The 13,599-nt window shown below is 57.7% G+C and overlaps 1 protein-coding gene across 2 annotated transcripts; it reads right to left on the bottom strand.

Moving 5' to 3' along the window:
* Positions 1-348: 348 nt before the first annotated feature.
* LOC105464073 (carboxyl ester lipase) lies at positions 349-13,452 on the bottom strand. 2 transcript variants are annotated; one of them, XM_071078538.1, is made up of 12 exons: positions 10,771-13,452; positions 10,296-10,630; positions 7,796-7,946; positions 7,585-7,707; positions 7,112-7,309; positions 5,771-5,901; positions 5,487-5,594; positions 5,209-5,326; positions 3,446-3,632; positions 3,063-3,266; positions 1,656-1,853; positions 349-1,343 (listed from the first exon to the last, which is right to left on the bottom strand). In XM_071078538.1, the coding sequence occupies exons 2-12, from the start codon at positions 10,359-10,361 to the stop codon at positions 467-469; spliced, it is 2,361 nt and encodes a 786-aa protein (XP_070934639.1). In that variant the 5' UTR covers positions 10,362-10,630; positions 10,771-13,452; the 3' UTR covers positions 349-466. The 2 variants fall into 2 exon arrangements, with proteins under 2 accessions (XP_070934639.1, XP_070934640.1); XM_071078539.1 differs by lacking the exon at positions 10,771-13,452 and having other exon boundaries at positions 351-1,343; positions 10,539-10,626.
* Positions 13,453-13,599: the final 147 nt, after the last annotated feature.

Genomic DNA, 13,599 nt, shown 5'->3' with positions numbered 1-13,599 from the left:
ATATACTTATTTCCTGGCTCTGTCTCTTCCAAAGCCCTAGCGGTAAAGAAATCCCAGGAGCAAGCACCACCCCGGTGACCAGATTGGGGTCTCTAAACAGCATGTTCACACTGACGAAGGAGTGCGCCCTGGGGAAATGGTTGGCCCGGGTCCATGGCAGAAAATGCCAGGGAGGGGCTGGAGTCTGCAGCATCATGGTGGCTGTAAGTAAAGAAGGTGCCCAAGAACCAAGGGTTGTGTCAAAGGACTACAGAGACCAACCTGAGGCCACCTCTGGCCAAAGACAGACGAGCTGGGCATGAAAAAGCAAGCCTGCAATTGACAGGCAGATCCCGCAGCTTAGCCTTGGGAGCAAAGAAACACGCCAGACAGGGAAATGAGGTTTTATTCAGGAAGAGCTAAAGACGGGAGGGGAGCCCCTGGGGTCCCACCCTTGCAGCCTCTAAAGACCAAGGCTCATGGGATGCTAGAAACTAATGACTACAGGCATCTGAGCTCCCTTGGAGTCATCTGTGGGGGGTACAGGGGCGGCCTCAGAGTCACCAGTTGGGTGTATGGGGGTGGCCTCGGAGTCACCTGTGGGCGGCACAGGAGTGGCCTCGGAGTCACCTGCAGGGGGCACGGGGGTGGCCTCGGAGTCACCTAAGGGTGGCACAGGAGTGGCCTCGGAGTCACCTGTGGGGGGCACGGGGGTGGCCTCGGAGTCACCTGTGGGCGGCACAGGAGTGGCCTCGGAGTCACCTGTGGGGGGCACGGGGGTGGCCTCGGAGTCACCTGTGGGGGGCACGGGGGTGGCCTCGGAGTCACCTGTGGGCGGCACGGGAGTGGCCTCGGAGTCACCTGTGGGGGGCACGGGGGTGGCCTCGGAGTCACCTGTGGGGGGCACGGGGGTGGCCTCGGAGTCACCTGTGGGGGGCACGGGGGTGGCCTCGGAGTCACCTGTGGGCGGCACGGGAGTGGCCTCGGAGTCACCTGTGGGGGGCACGGGGGTGGCCTCGGAGTCACCTGTGGGCGGCACGGGAGTGGCCTCGGAGTCACCTGTGGGGGGCACGGGAGTGGCCTCGGAGTCACCTGTGGGGGGCACGGGGGTAGCCTCGGAGTCACCTGTGGGGGGCACGGGGGTGGCCTCGGAGTCACCTGTGGGGGGCACGGGGGTGGCCTCCTGGTCGGTCACTGTGGGCAGCGCCACATAGGTGAGGGTCCAGTAGCGCAGGAAGTTGGTTCTCAGGCCCCGCTTCAGGGAGCTGCCATCCATCTTCTTGGTGATCTCCAGGTAGCTGCCGTTTTCCGAGGTGTAGGGTTCCCAGTGTGTGGGCACAGCCGAGTGGCCCATGTTGGGGTCCCTGCAGAGTGAGAAGAGGCTGTCCAGGGGCTGGGGACTCCCAGGGGGCTGAAGGCCTGCTCTGCACCCGCACGCCTGAGCCATCCCCGTCCCCTGAGCTGTCCCTGGGCACCGTGGCCCCTCACCGCATACAGGACACAGGCTGTGCACGTGTGCGGGCTTGGGGCTCTGCCAGTAGCTCTTATCCTCATAAACACACATGGATTCCGATGCAGGGGAGGATAAGTGACTTGCCCAAAGTCCCTCCGCTGGCAAGTGAGGGAACAGGGCCTCGTGCTGCGGCCCTCCGCCCTGCTCTCAACCCAAGCCTTACCCTGTTTTGGCAAAGTTGGTCCAGTAGGCGATCACGGCCTTGGAGACTGTCCTGTCTTGGGGCCGGTAGCCGCTGGGGGTGGCGAAGGGCTTCCCGAAAACGTACTGGATGTCATCTGCATGGTCTGCCCCCATCCATTTGGGGTAGGTGGGCATCCGAGAGGGATGGGAAAACAGGTAGCTGTAGGTCCTGGCACTCCTGGAGGGGAGAGACCACCCAAGTAGGCAGGGTGCTCACCGGGGACCGCCCAGCCCACAGACTGGCCCTGGAGGGAGGTCCCGGGCAGCGGGCAGGGAAGGGTCTGAGGGATTCACATGAAGAGATGGAGCTTCTCAGACCCAGGAGAGGGAAAGCTGAGAACCAAATTCATGGATTCGTGGGCTCTGCCATTTCTGTTGAATTTATACTTCACCTCCACAAAACACTGTGAGGCGGCTTCCTTCTAGAATTCAGTATCAAGAAATATTTTGCTCTCCAAGTGCATGTGCATTCTTCAATTAGATTGGACAAGGTATAGGCCCTCAACTGTTTCCCTTTTTGCCTTCAGTGAAAAGAGGCTCACAGCTAAATGTATTGCTTAGTTGCTGCAAAGCTTTCATCCTAGACTTCTCGGTATCCTTTTATCTTCCTATCTTTTTCGTATTCCTAACTGATTTTTTTTATTTTTATTATTTATCTACTCATTTATTGGAGACATACTCCCACTCTGTTGCCCCTGCTGGAGTGCAGTGGCGTAATCTCGGCTCACTGCAACCTCCACCTCCCTGGGTCAATCAATTCTCCTGCCTCAGCCTCCTGAGTAGCTGGGATTATAGGTGCGCACCACCACGCCTGGCTGATTTTTGTATTTTTAGTAGAGATGGGGTTTTGCCATGTTGGCCAGGCCGGTCTCCAACTCCTGACCTCAAGTGATCCTCCCGCCTTGACCTCCCAAAGTGCTGGGATTACAGGCGTGAGCTACGGTGTCTGGTCTTATTTTTTATTATAATTGGCTATTATTACATGAAGATTTTTAATCTGGCTGTGGGCTGAAACTGTTTTGTAATTGGCAAAGTTGAGGCCCATAAGAGTCAGTGGATAGAAACCATTGTCCAGTGTCGTCTCAATGCACAGTGTGGGGGATGGAAGGTAGCTCAAGAACTCTCCAGTGGGAAGGACCATGGGGTGCAGGGCTGAGCAGGGCAGAGGATCGTGGGGTTCGTAAACCCCTATAGGCTGGGAGGGAAAAAGAGGCCCTCAAGTCTTGCCAGGCCTCAGCAAAGTGGATGAGGCAGGCACAGGTGGGGACTCAAGCACCACTTTCCCAGTCAACCCAGACACCTGAGAGCCACTCACAGCGAGGCCTCGGCTGGCAGGTGCAGCACCCCAGGAAGGCCCCCAGGAGCCACCCCCTGCCCAGATCCTCACTTGGCGTTGGCTCTGTGCTGGGCCAGGGCAATCTCGGTGGGCACCAGGAAGAGGATATCGGTCTCAAAGTCCACCACAGTCTTCTTCTTGTTCTCCTGGGATGGGTCCTGGGCCCAGGACTCAGTGTAGACATCAAAGGTAGTCTTGGCACCTCTGAGCCCCTTGGTCATTGTGAGCCCACTGACCAGCTTGTAGAAGTCCTCCCTGCAGGGACCAAGTAGGCACTGACACTCCCCCTGTGCATACCCACCCTGACCGGTGCTAACTTCCTCACTCCCAGTCCTCCACTCAGTGTCTTCCTCCTCCAGGCTGGCCCCCTCACCAGTGCCTTCCCAGCCGCCCTCCAGCACGGGTCGCCCCTGGGTCCTGTGCCCCCTGCTTACTCCGTGACTTCCTTGTTGTTCTTGTTGATGGCAGGCATGTCGATGCTGGCAAACAAGTGGCCATCCATGTTGTTGATGCCTGCTAGATAGTCGATGTCGGCGGCATTGGCGTACAGGTTGATGGGGTCATCGGGGATGAAGTCTCCATCAATGACAGGGATGAAGCCCAGATAGTACAGCATGGGGTCTGGGTGGGAGAGCCAGGAGGTTCTTGTACCTTCCAGTGTCCCCTGAGCCACCCCTTGCCTCTCAGGGCTGGAGTTGGCTATTTCCTCCCTTCTCTGATCTAAGGACACTTGGGGCCGGGTTGATTCTGCACCATCGGGGCATCCTGTGCCCTGGCCTCAACCCACAAGGTGCCAGGAGCACCCCCCTCCCCAGCCGTGACAATCACAAACGTCTCCAGGCCCTGCCACACGTCCCCAGGCTGACAGCCCCTGTCTAGGGCCAGATCTGTCCTCTTCAGCGGCAGCCCCTCCCTCTCCTCTCTCTCTTTGCTGGGCCTGAATCAGGAAGGAGGAAACTTAGAAGCCGCTGAGGGAACTGATGGAGAAGGAGCTCCCTCTCTCAGGGCTGGGTTCCACTCCAATAGCCAAAAATGGTGTGAGATCTGCATTGCCCTCCAGACCCCCGGACTGGCCCCTAGAGGACCCTGCGACTGCTGAGGCAGGCAGGGCCCGGCTGTCACTGGGCCCAGCACAGTGGGCTTTGCCTCCAGCGGGCCCGCGCGGCTTGCTTTGTTTGGGCGTGTCCAGCCTGTGCAGTTGAGCTCATGTCAGGTAAACATGCAGATGACTTGGCTTCATGGCACGTTGCCATAGAAGAATGTGCAAGGGAGAGCGTTAGCCTAGCAAGCTGGTGTGGCGGCCATGCACAGCTGTTTGTGGAAGGGGTCCCCAGGCCTTCCCGGGGTACAGAATAGTGGAGCTGGAGGCCCCAGTGCTGCAGTTCACTAAATGTTTGCTGAATGAATGAATGAATGAACGAACTGTCATCTAGCACAAAGGCTCCTGGTCTGGGGTCTATGGATCTCCCTAAAATTGTATACAAATGACTGTATGCGAATGCATGAGGTTGGGGAGGGGCCCCAAATGTTCATCAGCTTCTCAAAGGGGGAGTCTGTAACTCATGGGAGATAAGAAGAAAGAAGGGGCCGAGCACGGTGGCTCACACCTGTAATCTCAGCACTTTGGGAGGCCAAGGCGGGTGGATCACGAGGTCAGGAGATCGAGACCATCCTGGCTAACATGGTGAAACCCTGTCTCTGCTAAAAATACAAAAATTGCTCAGCATGGTGGCTCACACCTGTAATCCCAGCACTTTGGGAGGCCAAGGCGGGCAGATCACGAGGTCCCAAGAGCGAGACCATCCTAGCTAACACGGTGAAACTCCATCCCTACTAAACATACAACAAAAAGAGCTGGGCATGGTGGCATGTGCCTGTAGTCCCAGCTACATGGGACACTGAGTCAGGAGAATCACTTGAACCCAGGAGGCAGAGGTTTCAGTGAGCTGAGATCCTGACACTGCACTTCAGTCTGGGCAACAGTGAGACTCCATCTCAAAAAAAAAACAAAAACAAAAAAAAACAATGGCTCCCCTTCTCCCTTACAGCTGGGGCCTTTGAGGGGAGTCACCAGTTTGATGGCAACAGGACCAGACCACAGCTCCGGCACCTTCTTCTCTTCCCCAGAGTACTTCCTGGCAGTACCCCCACAACCCCCACCTCGAGACCCCATGCGCCAACCCGAGCAGCTACTCACACTCCATGCCTGCCAGCGGCATCTTATAGGCCAGTGTCAGGGCTTGGGGGTCAGTAACCTTCAGACACTTGGCCATCCTGGCGGTATCGTCCACAGGGCAACCCACCTTCTCAGCCACCTGAGGGCAGGAGCAAGGCCGGCAGGTAGGTGAGGCCAGTGCTCAGGGCTCCGAACCATTGGAAGGCAAGGACAGGGTCCAAGACAAAGAATGGAAATGAGGACGGCCCCCACCTGGGTATCAATTCCACCCCCACGCTGCCCAGCCCTCCTCCGTTTACCTTTTTGGCCCAGAAGAGTGGGTTTTTCTGGATGACCCAGGGGCTCAGGGCCACGCCGCTCTGGCTGATGGCTCGCCGGATGAGGCCCTTGTTGTAGGGGGAGAGGGTCTACGACAGCCAGAGATCCTGTCACCAAGGCCGCTCCCCACTTCACCCACCCCAGGCTGGGCCGAGGACACCCCAGCACCACAGCCCCAGCTCCATGCTCCTCCTCCCACCTCCCCTTCCCGTTTGAGCTTCCTCCCAATCTGTGGGGCAGGCCCTCCCCACGGGGATCCCCAGACCTGCAGAGAGACACTGGCACCTCCAGCAGACTCCCCAAAGAGTGTGATGTTGTTGGGGTCCCCCCCGAAGGCCACGATATTCCTCTTCACCCAAGCAATGGCCATGTGCTGATCCCGAAGGCCATAGTTACCTGTGGGCAGGGCAGGGGAGAGGCTGCAAGAGATCAGTGACCCAGGCCTGGCCTCCAGGAGGGGAGACCAGTGTGGGTGGGGCAGAAATGCCCTCAACAGACCTGGGGCCACGGCAGAGCCCCGGTTGGCAAATGGTGGGTACCTGAGAAGCTGGGTCGGGTGGGGTGCTGGAGGGGGTGGGTCCCCAGGAGGTTGTGTCAGTGGGGTGCTAGAGGGGGTAGTGTTTGTGGGGAGCAGGATGGTCAGGCCCATGCACCACCTCTCCTGCCCCTGCCCCAGTCCCTCTTGTCTGTGTCCTGCCACTTCTGTGTCCACAGCTGTCTCTGCCTCAAGGTGTCGTTTTCTCTCACTCGGCTCTGCTCTACGGGTTTCTCTCTCAGCTTCAGCCTGTTTGTCTGTCTGTCCCACAGCCTCTTTTATGTTTGAGATGGGGCCTCATTCTGTCGCCCAGTGGCACGACCACGGTTCACTGCAGCCTGCAATCCCTGGGCTCAAGTGATCTTTCTGCCTCTGCTTCCCAGGTAGCTGAGACCAGAGGCATGAGCTACCATGCCCGGCTAATTTGGTTTTTTTTTTTTGATTTTTTTTTTTTTTTTTTTGAGATGGGGTTTTGCTCTTGTTACCCAGGCTGGAGTGCAGTGGCGCGATCTCAGATCACTGCAACCTCCACCTCCTGAGTTCAAGCTATTCTCCTGTCTCAGCCTCCCGAGTAGCTGGGATTACAGACAAGTGCCACCACACCCGGATAATTCTGTATTTTTAGTAGAGAAGAGGTTTCTCCATGTTAGTCAGGCTGGTTTCGAACTCCCGACCTCATGTGATCCGCCCACCTTGGGCTCCCAACGTGCTGGGATTAGAGGATTGAGCCACTGCGCCTGGTCCCCAGCTAATTTTTTATATTTTTTGTAGAGATGGGGGTCTCCCTGTGATTACCAGGCTGGTCCTGAACTTCTGTGCGCAAGTGATCCACCTGTGTCAGCCTCCTAATGTGTTGGGATTATAGGCATGAGCCACCTCTCCTGGCCTCCGCAGCATCTTTAATTTTGCTATGGCTGCCGAGGGCCTCCTGCTTCTCGTGATTCTACTCCAGCTTCTGGGTCTTTCTGTGGATGGCTACTGGTTGTTTGGGGTGAGGGGCACTGAGGAGAATCTCCCTGCTGGACTCAGCAAGCTGGCCGCCCCACCTCAGGGCCGAAGAGACCCACGCACCTGGCAGGTTGGCGTCCCCAGTGCTGAGGAACCCAAGGGGGCCGACACGGTAGTTGAAGGTGACCACGATGACGTTTCCGCGTGTGGCAATCTCCTCGCCGTCATACAAGTAGTTGCTGAGGAAGTTGGCCCCGTGGCCGGACCCCATGAGGAAGGCGCCTCCATAGATCCAGATCATAACGGGCAGGTCCCGGGAGACTGAGATGGGGAAGTGGCTGGTGACCCCAGACGCCCTGCCTAGCCCTCTCCCCAGCTGGTCCCCCGTCCCTGTGCAGCAGGTGCCTGGGGCCGAGACAGGGAGGCCCTCCAAGGCGTGGCCCTGCCCCAGGCTGGGGGACTGGCACGGGCGCTCCCCTCTCCCCTCTGTGGGATTGCATGGCAGTTCAGCTTTGCAGCCCCAGACTCAAGCCAGGAGCAGATCCGCGGCTCTGGCTGCGTGGGAACTTCCCTTGGGGAGCAGGGGGCAGGCAGACCTTGCTTCCTGTCCTGGGGCACCCAGATGTTGAGGTACAGGCAGTCTTCATCCCCGTAGGTGCTGTCCTGGGTGATGGTGGCCTGCAGGCATCTCTTCTTGAAGGACTTGGCCTTCAGGGTCCCTGCGGGTGGCAGGAGGAGTTGGCATGAGGAAGGCAGTCGCCCTCACCAGCCCCACCGCAGGGCCAGTCTGGCACCACCCACTCCCACCTTGCCAGCCGGGGTGTGGCTGGGGGTTCTCCAGGGCCTTGGTGGGAGCCGCGAAGGGGATGCCCTTGAAGATGTCCACAGAGTCGCCCAGGAGGCCGAGCTTCTTATTGACGCCTTCCACGAACCCACCTTCCGTGTACACGGGGCCCAGCTGGGAGGGAGACACGGGCAGGGTCAGGCAGGCTCAGGCCCCATCGGCCTGAATCCAGAGCGGGCAAGGCAAGCCAACACTGGGTGCCCAGAGGCAAAGACAGCTTCGAAGCAGGACAGCTCTGCCCAGGAGACGCAGACAGCACCCTCTGCCCCGCACTGCTCAGGGCTTGAGGATTCCTCTTCCCCTCCTTATCCCTGGGGGTGTCCTGCTCCCAGAATCATAGAGGAAACCGGTTCGACCAGTGTTCCCACTAGGGAAGCCTGCCAAGAGGTGCGATGGAGGTTTGGGTTCAGGCTGTGGCCGCCCAGCTTTGACTCCGATCCTGTTTCCCCACGCCCATGTGGAGGATGAGCGACAGGCAGGAGCGTACCCAATGCTCAGTGTACCCGGGATGTTTCACACCAACCTTCCTCCTTCCTGAGGGGTGGGGTCTGCATTTCCCTCCTCCTGTCTCCCTGCACAGGGCCTAGCTGGCTGGGCACAAAGTCTATGTCCCCATACCCAAGTCCCCACAGCTCCTGTGCCCCCTGCTGGTAAAGAACCCCCCCCCCAGGGACCCCCCCACCCCCCACCCCCCACCACGCTTCCCTGTGCCATGAGAACTGCCTCTGTGCACCAAGCTGTCCATCCCCACGAGGGGCCTGGAGGTTGGTGCTCATCCACCCTCTGTCCCTGAGGGAACGGAGACTGGGCAGCTTTTGGGCTTGAAGTCACCCTGTTGAGAGGCAACTGTCTGCCCCAGAGCCACTTCCTGTCCATCTTGGGCAGCAGCTCCTCCTGCCTATGGTGCATGCTGGCAGCCGGTGGTTGCTTGCTGGCTCTCACCTGTGCCAGGCTCCAGGTGGGGAAGGGCAGGGTGGCCCTACACCCTCAGGTCCAGCTAGGGTCCCAGCAGCCCTCTGAAGTCTAGGCTGATGGGCCCCTGCCACACCGGGGTGGGAGAGTGGGGCGGTTGGAACAGGAGGGAAGGAGCCAGAAGCAACACTTGCAGACATCATGGGCAACCCCTGCGAGGCATCCGTGTCTCCTCGTGTCAGCTCCCCCCAGCCCCGCCCCACCTCTGGGAGGCGGTGTAGAGAAGTCACCTGGCAGAAGTGTCCCTGTGCAATTGAGACTGGCCTGAGGGCCTCAGGGTGGGGGAATGGGGAGGGGTCGTGCTGACCTGCCGAAGGCCTCTCAGCACCCCAAGAAGAGCTCGCCCAAGAAGAGGATGACCTCTCCTTTGAGTGAGGAGCCCAGGATCACTGCCCAAACCTCCAGGTCCCAGGGCCAGAGAGTGTGGAGAGCAGGCAGTGGGGGTGGAGAGAGGAGACCCCAGGGCCTGAGAGAGCAGGCACGAGAACAGCGTGGTAGGCATCTGGGGTCCCCTGTGTGAGTCCTGCTGGGGGCAGGGACTGGGCCGGGCGCTGACACCGGCTTCCTGCGGGGCTTGGGGTTTCTGTGGCTTCCCCCTCACAGGCAGAGAGGGCGGATTTTATGGATGCTCGAGAGAGCTCCTGCCTGCCGGCTCTCCCTCTGAAGGGACCCGGACCCGGTGTGGAATAGCCCAGCTCTCAGGTTCCTGCTCAGGAGTAGGAGGTAGAAGCTGTGCGATGCTGGGCTGCCTGCCTGCCTCTCTCTGCCCCGACTGCCTGCTCTCCACACTCCCTGCCCCTGGCCTGCTTCCCCTTCTGTAAAACGGCAACAGTGTCCATCAGAGAGCTTGGTAGGTGGGATCACCAGGCTGAGCAAATGCAAATTCAAGAGGCCCAATGACATTTGCATTTCAGGTAAACAGCGAATTGTTTTTTTAGTATGTTTCATTTTTTTCTTTTTCTTTTATACTTTTGAGACAGAGTCTTGCTCCGTCACCCAGGCTGGAGTGCAGTGGCGTGATCTCAGCTCACTGCAACCTCCACCTCCCAGCTTGAAGCAATTCTCTTGCCTCAGCCTCCCAAGTAGCTGGCATTACAGGCACCCACCACCATGCGCAACTAACATTTTTATTTTTAGTAGAGATAGGGTTTCACCATGTTGGCCAGGCTGGTCTCCAACTCCTGACCTCAAGTGATCCACCCACCTGGGCCTCCCAAAGTGCTGGGTTTACAGGCGTGAGCCACTGCGCCCGGCCCATGTGTGTTTCAAATATTGCATGTGACATACACAGCAGTTCTTGGCAGTTTATCGGAAATTCAAATGGAACTGGGCATCCTTCATTTTACCTGGCCCCTGTCCCCACAGAAATGAGGGTGAGTGCCCGGGAACTGCCCTGGGGCTGTGCTGGGCTCTCTTTCTCAGCCTGGCCCGAAGTTTCCAGATGTGAGTGAGGGGAGGAGAGCAGGACCTGCCCCTCTGCTGAGCTCTTACCTTCGAGGCACTGGCCACTGCCCAGCAGCAGGCGAGGCCCAAGACAACCAGTTGCAGGCGCCCCATGGTGTGCGTCAGCCTCTGGGTGGCCCTCCCGCTGGGCCTCGGGTATTTATGGAGCCGGAGCCAAGGTCACATGCCTGTTCATGAGGTCACAGACACCCCCTCCCCTCCACCCCTTCTGGTGCAGGGAGATCCAGTTTTCCCAAAACCCACGGTGCACCTGTGCAGGTTACTGCTTACCTGGGAGCAGAAGCAGGTGGCAAGGGGGGTGGCGGGGCCGGGCAGGGTGCACAGCGCTCTGCCTTCTGGTTTGTTCACAGGGCTTAGTGTCACTGTCAGAGAAAAGGGCGTACTTTGTCTCCATGCACTGCCTGTCCCCTAGGTCCCCAAAGGAGCTTCACAGGGGACCAAGCACGTGAATTCTGGGGCAGAGAGGGCGGCATACTGCGGGCACCCAACTCATGGGACTGACCTTATCTGTACGAGCTTTTCCTGGGGCCTGCGGACCGGGCAGTCCAAGCTGGGTGTGGGTCCCAGAGCAGCACAAGGCAGTCCCACTCAAGGGTGTGGAGATGTTACCATCCAGCCTGATGTGTCCTGGGAGGAAGGACTAGAGGCTCAGGGGAACATGGTGTGGGTGGGAGGGTTAGGGGGGCATCTAGCCCAACCTTGAGGGCTTCCCTGAGGAAAGAAAGGGCCCAGTCAAGGCCCCCAGGCACACCCAGGCAGAGTGACAGAAGGGGAGGGAAAGAGGCCAGCAGGAGGGAAGGGATAAGGTCGTGTGAGGTCGTGGAGGAGGAGGAGGCCACTCGCATTTTCTGTGAACACCTGTTACTCCCAGTGCCAGGAAAGGCTATGACAAGTGAAAGAACACCGTGAACAAAGTCTTCTGATCGGGCCTTTAAGCTCAGCCAGTGTGAGGTCACCCTCACCGAGACACTCAGTGGCAGCTCCAGTCACCACACAGCACTCTGCGGTGATGGGGACAGGGTGGGGGCAGCCAGAGCCTGCCCAGCCAACAGCCCCCCAGGAGACTTGGAGCCTGTGATTCCCACACCAACCACACCCCTGCTCTGCCATCCCTGCGGCTGGTGCCTGGTACCAAGTGGACCTGCAGAGCCACATCTGTCCCTCTGTCTGTCAACCACAGCCGGTACCCAGCAATTCAGGAGGCCTAGTGGGCGAGGGAGGCTGGGGAAAGGCCAGGAGGGAGGGAGGAGGAGTCGGCCACAGAGAATAGAGGGCCTGCAGGCAGCTGGGGTGCCCCAGAACAAATGCAGGCCACAGAGAATAAGGGGCCTGCAGGTGGCTGGGGCACCCCAGAACAAATGCATTTGCCTCAGGCCTTTGCCCCATTACTCTAGTTCTGAGAACCTGCTCTACATAAAGGAGGTGATTCTGAACTGGGAGACAGGCTCTTTGTGCTCCAGGATATTCACTGCAGTGTTACTTACAGAGGCTAAGGAGGAAAGGGGAGGGCAGAGGGCAGGCAGCAGGGAGAGGAAGGAGGTGGGGGAGAGGGCAGGGGCAGGAGAGAGGGAAAGGAAGGCCCCACTTTTTATATATATACATTTTTAGAGCGGCTTTAGGTTCACAGCAAAATTAGAGGAAGTTTACAAAAACTTCCCGTATGTCCTCGCCCCACCCCAGTCTCCCCCATTATCAACATCCCCCACCAGGGGGTACAGCTGTTCCGCTGGATGAACCCACACTGACATGTCATTATCACCTGAGTCCACAGATTTTGGGTTTTTTTTTTTTCTTTTTGAGACAGGGCCTCACTCTGTCACCAGGCAGTGCAGTGGCACAATCACAGCTCACTGCAGTCTTGAACTCCTGGGCTCAAGGGATCCTCCTGCTTTAGATTGTCAAGTAGCTGGGATTACAGGCGCGCGCCATCACACCCGGCCAATTTTTGTATTTTTAGTAGAGACAGGGTTTCGCCATGTTGTCCAGGCTGGTCTTGAACTCCCGAGCCCAAGTGATCTGCCTGCCTCAGCCTCCCAAAGTGCTGGGATTCCAGTCATGAGCCACCGTGCCTAGTCTCATACTTTGTTTTTTTTTTAATTGGCAAAAAACAAAACAAAAAAAAACTTATTTCCTGGCTCTCCCTTCCAAAGTCCTAGCAGTAAAGAAATCCCAAGAGCAAGCACCACCCCTGGTGACCACATTGGGGTCTCTAAACATCATAGTCACACCGAGGAAGGAGTGCGCCCCGGGGGGATGGTTGGGCCGGTCCGCAGCAGGAAATGCCAGGGAGGGGCTGGAGTCTGCAACATCATGGTGGCTACAAGTAAGGAAGGTGCCCAAGACCCAAGGGTTGTGTCAAAAGACTACAGAAGCCAATCTGAGGCCGCCTCCGGGCAGACAGACAAGCTGGACATGAAAAAGCAAGCCTGCAATGGACAGATCTGAGTTCACCAGGCAGCCCAGGAAACACAGTCTCCGCCCCTTCCTGCCCTGTCACTGGCCCTTGCCAGGGCACTAACTCATTGTTCTGAAGACTGTTAGAGGTGAACACAGGCATTTTCCCTCCTTTTCTGTCCGAGTAGTATTTCAGGGTAATCAAATAGACAATGAGGAAGATTCCTTTATAGAATTCCAGCTACTAAATACAGGGGGAACAATATAGTTCAAAAAATCACCATTTTGCACTCTTAAGGAAGCAGTACAGGCAATGATCAACAGCTGTTCAAAAGCCATTAAATACGCTGGAGGTGGTGGCTCACACCTGTAATCCCAGCACTTTGGAAGGCTGAGGCGGGGGGATGCCTTGAGTCCAGGAGTTTGAGACCAGCCTGGACAACATTAGTGAGACCTCATCGCTACAAAAAATTCAAAAATTATCTGGACATGGTGGTACACAACCTGTAGTTCCAGCTACTCGGGAGGCTGAGGTGGAAGGATCACCTGAGCCCCGGAGGTTGAGGCTGCAGTGAGCCCTGATTGCATCACTGTATTCCAACCTGGGCAACAGAGCAAGACCATCTCAAAAAAAAAAAAAAAAAAAAAAAACCACAGAAACCCAAAAACCATTAGATAAAAGACCAACGCATCAGCCTGACACCTAAACCTGCTGGTCAATCCTAGTGTCAACAAAGGGGCCCAGCAGACATCCTGTGCACGCAGACCGATGCAGCTGAGGAAGAGACCTTGAACCTGAATCGGGCTGAACCTCCACCAGCCCCCAGGAAATACAGGGGGGAGAAGCAGGTTCAGCGCTACACACAGGCAACCAGTCGATCCTGAATGGGGCCGTTCTCTAGGACAAATGACTTTATTTCTTCAACAAATACTCGGC

This window comes from Macaca nemestrina, chromosome 14 (genome assembly GCF_043159975.1).
Source record: "Macaca nemestrina isolate mMacNem1 chromosome 14, mMacNem.hap1, whole genome shotgun sequence".
Taxonomy (NCBI): Eukaryota; Metazoa; Chordata; class Mammalia; order Primates; family Cercopithecidae; genus Macaca; species Macaca nemestrina.
Note: the sequence above shows the minus strand (reverse complement) of the source record. Positions and strands in the feature narration are given on the sequence as shown.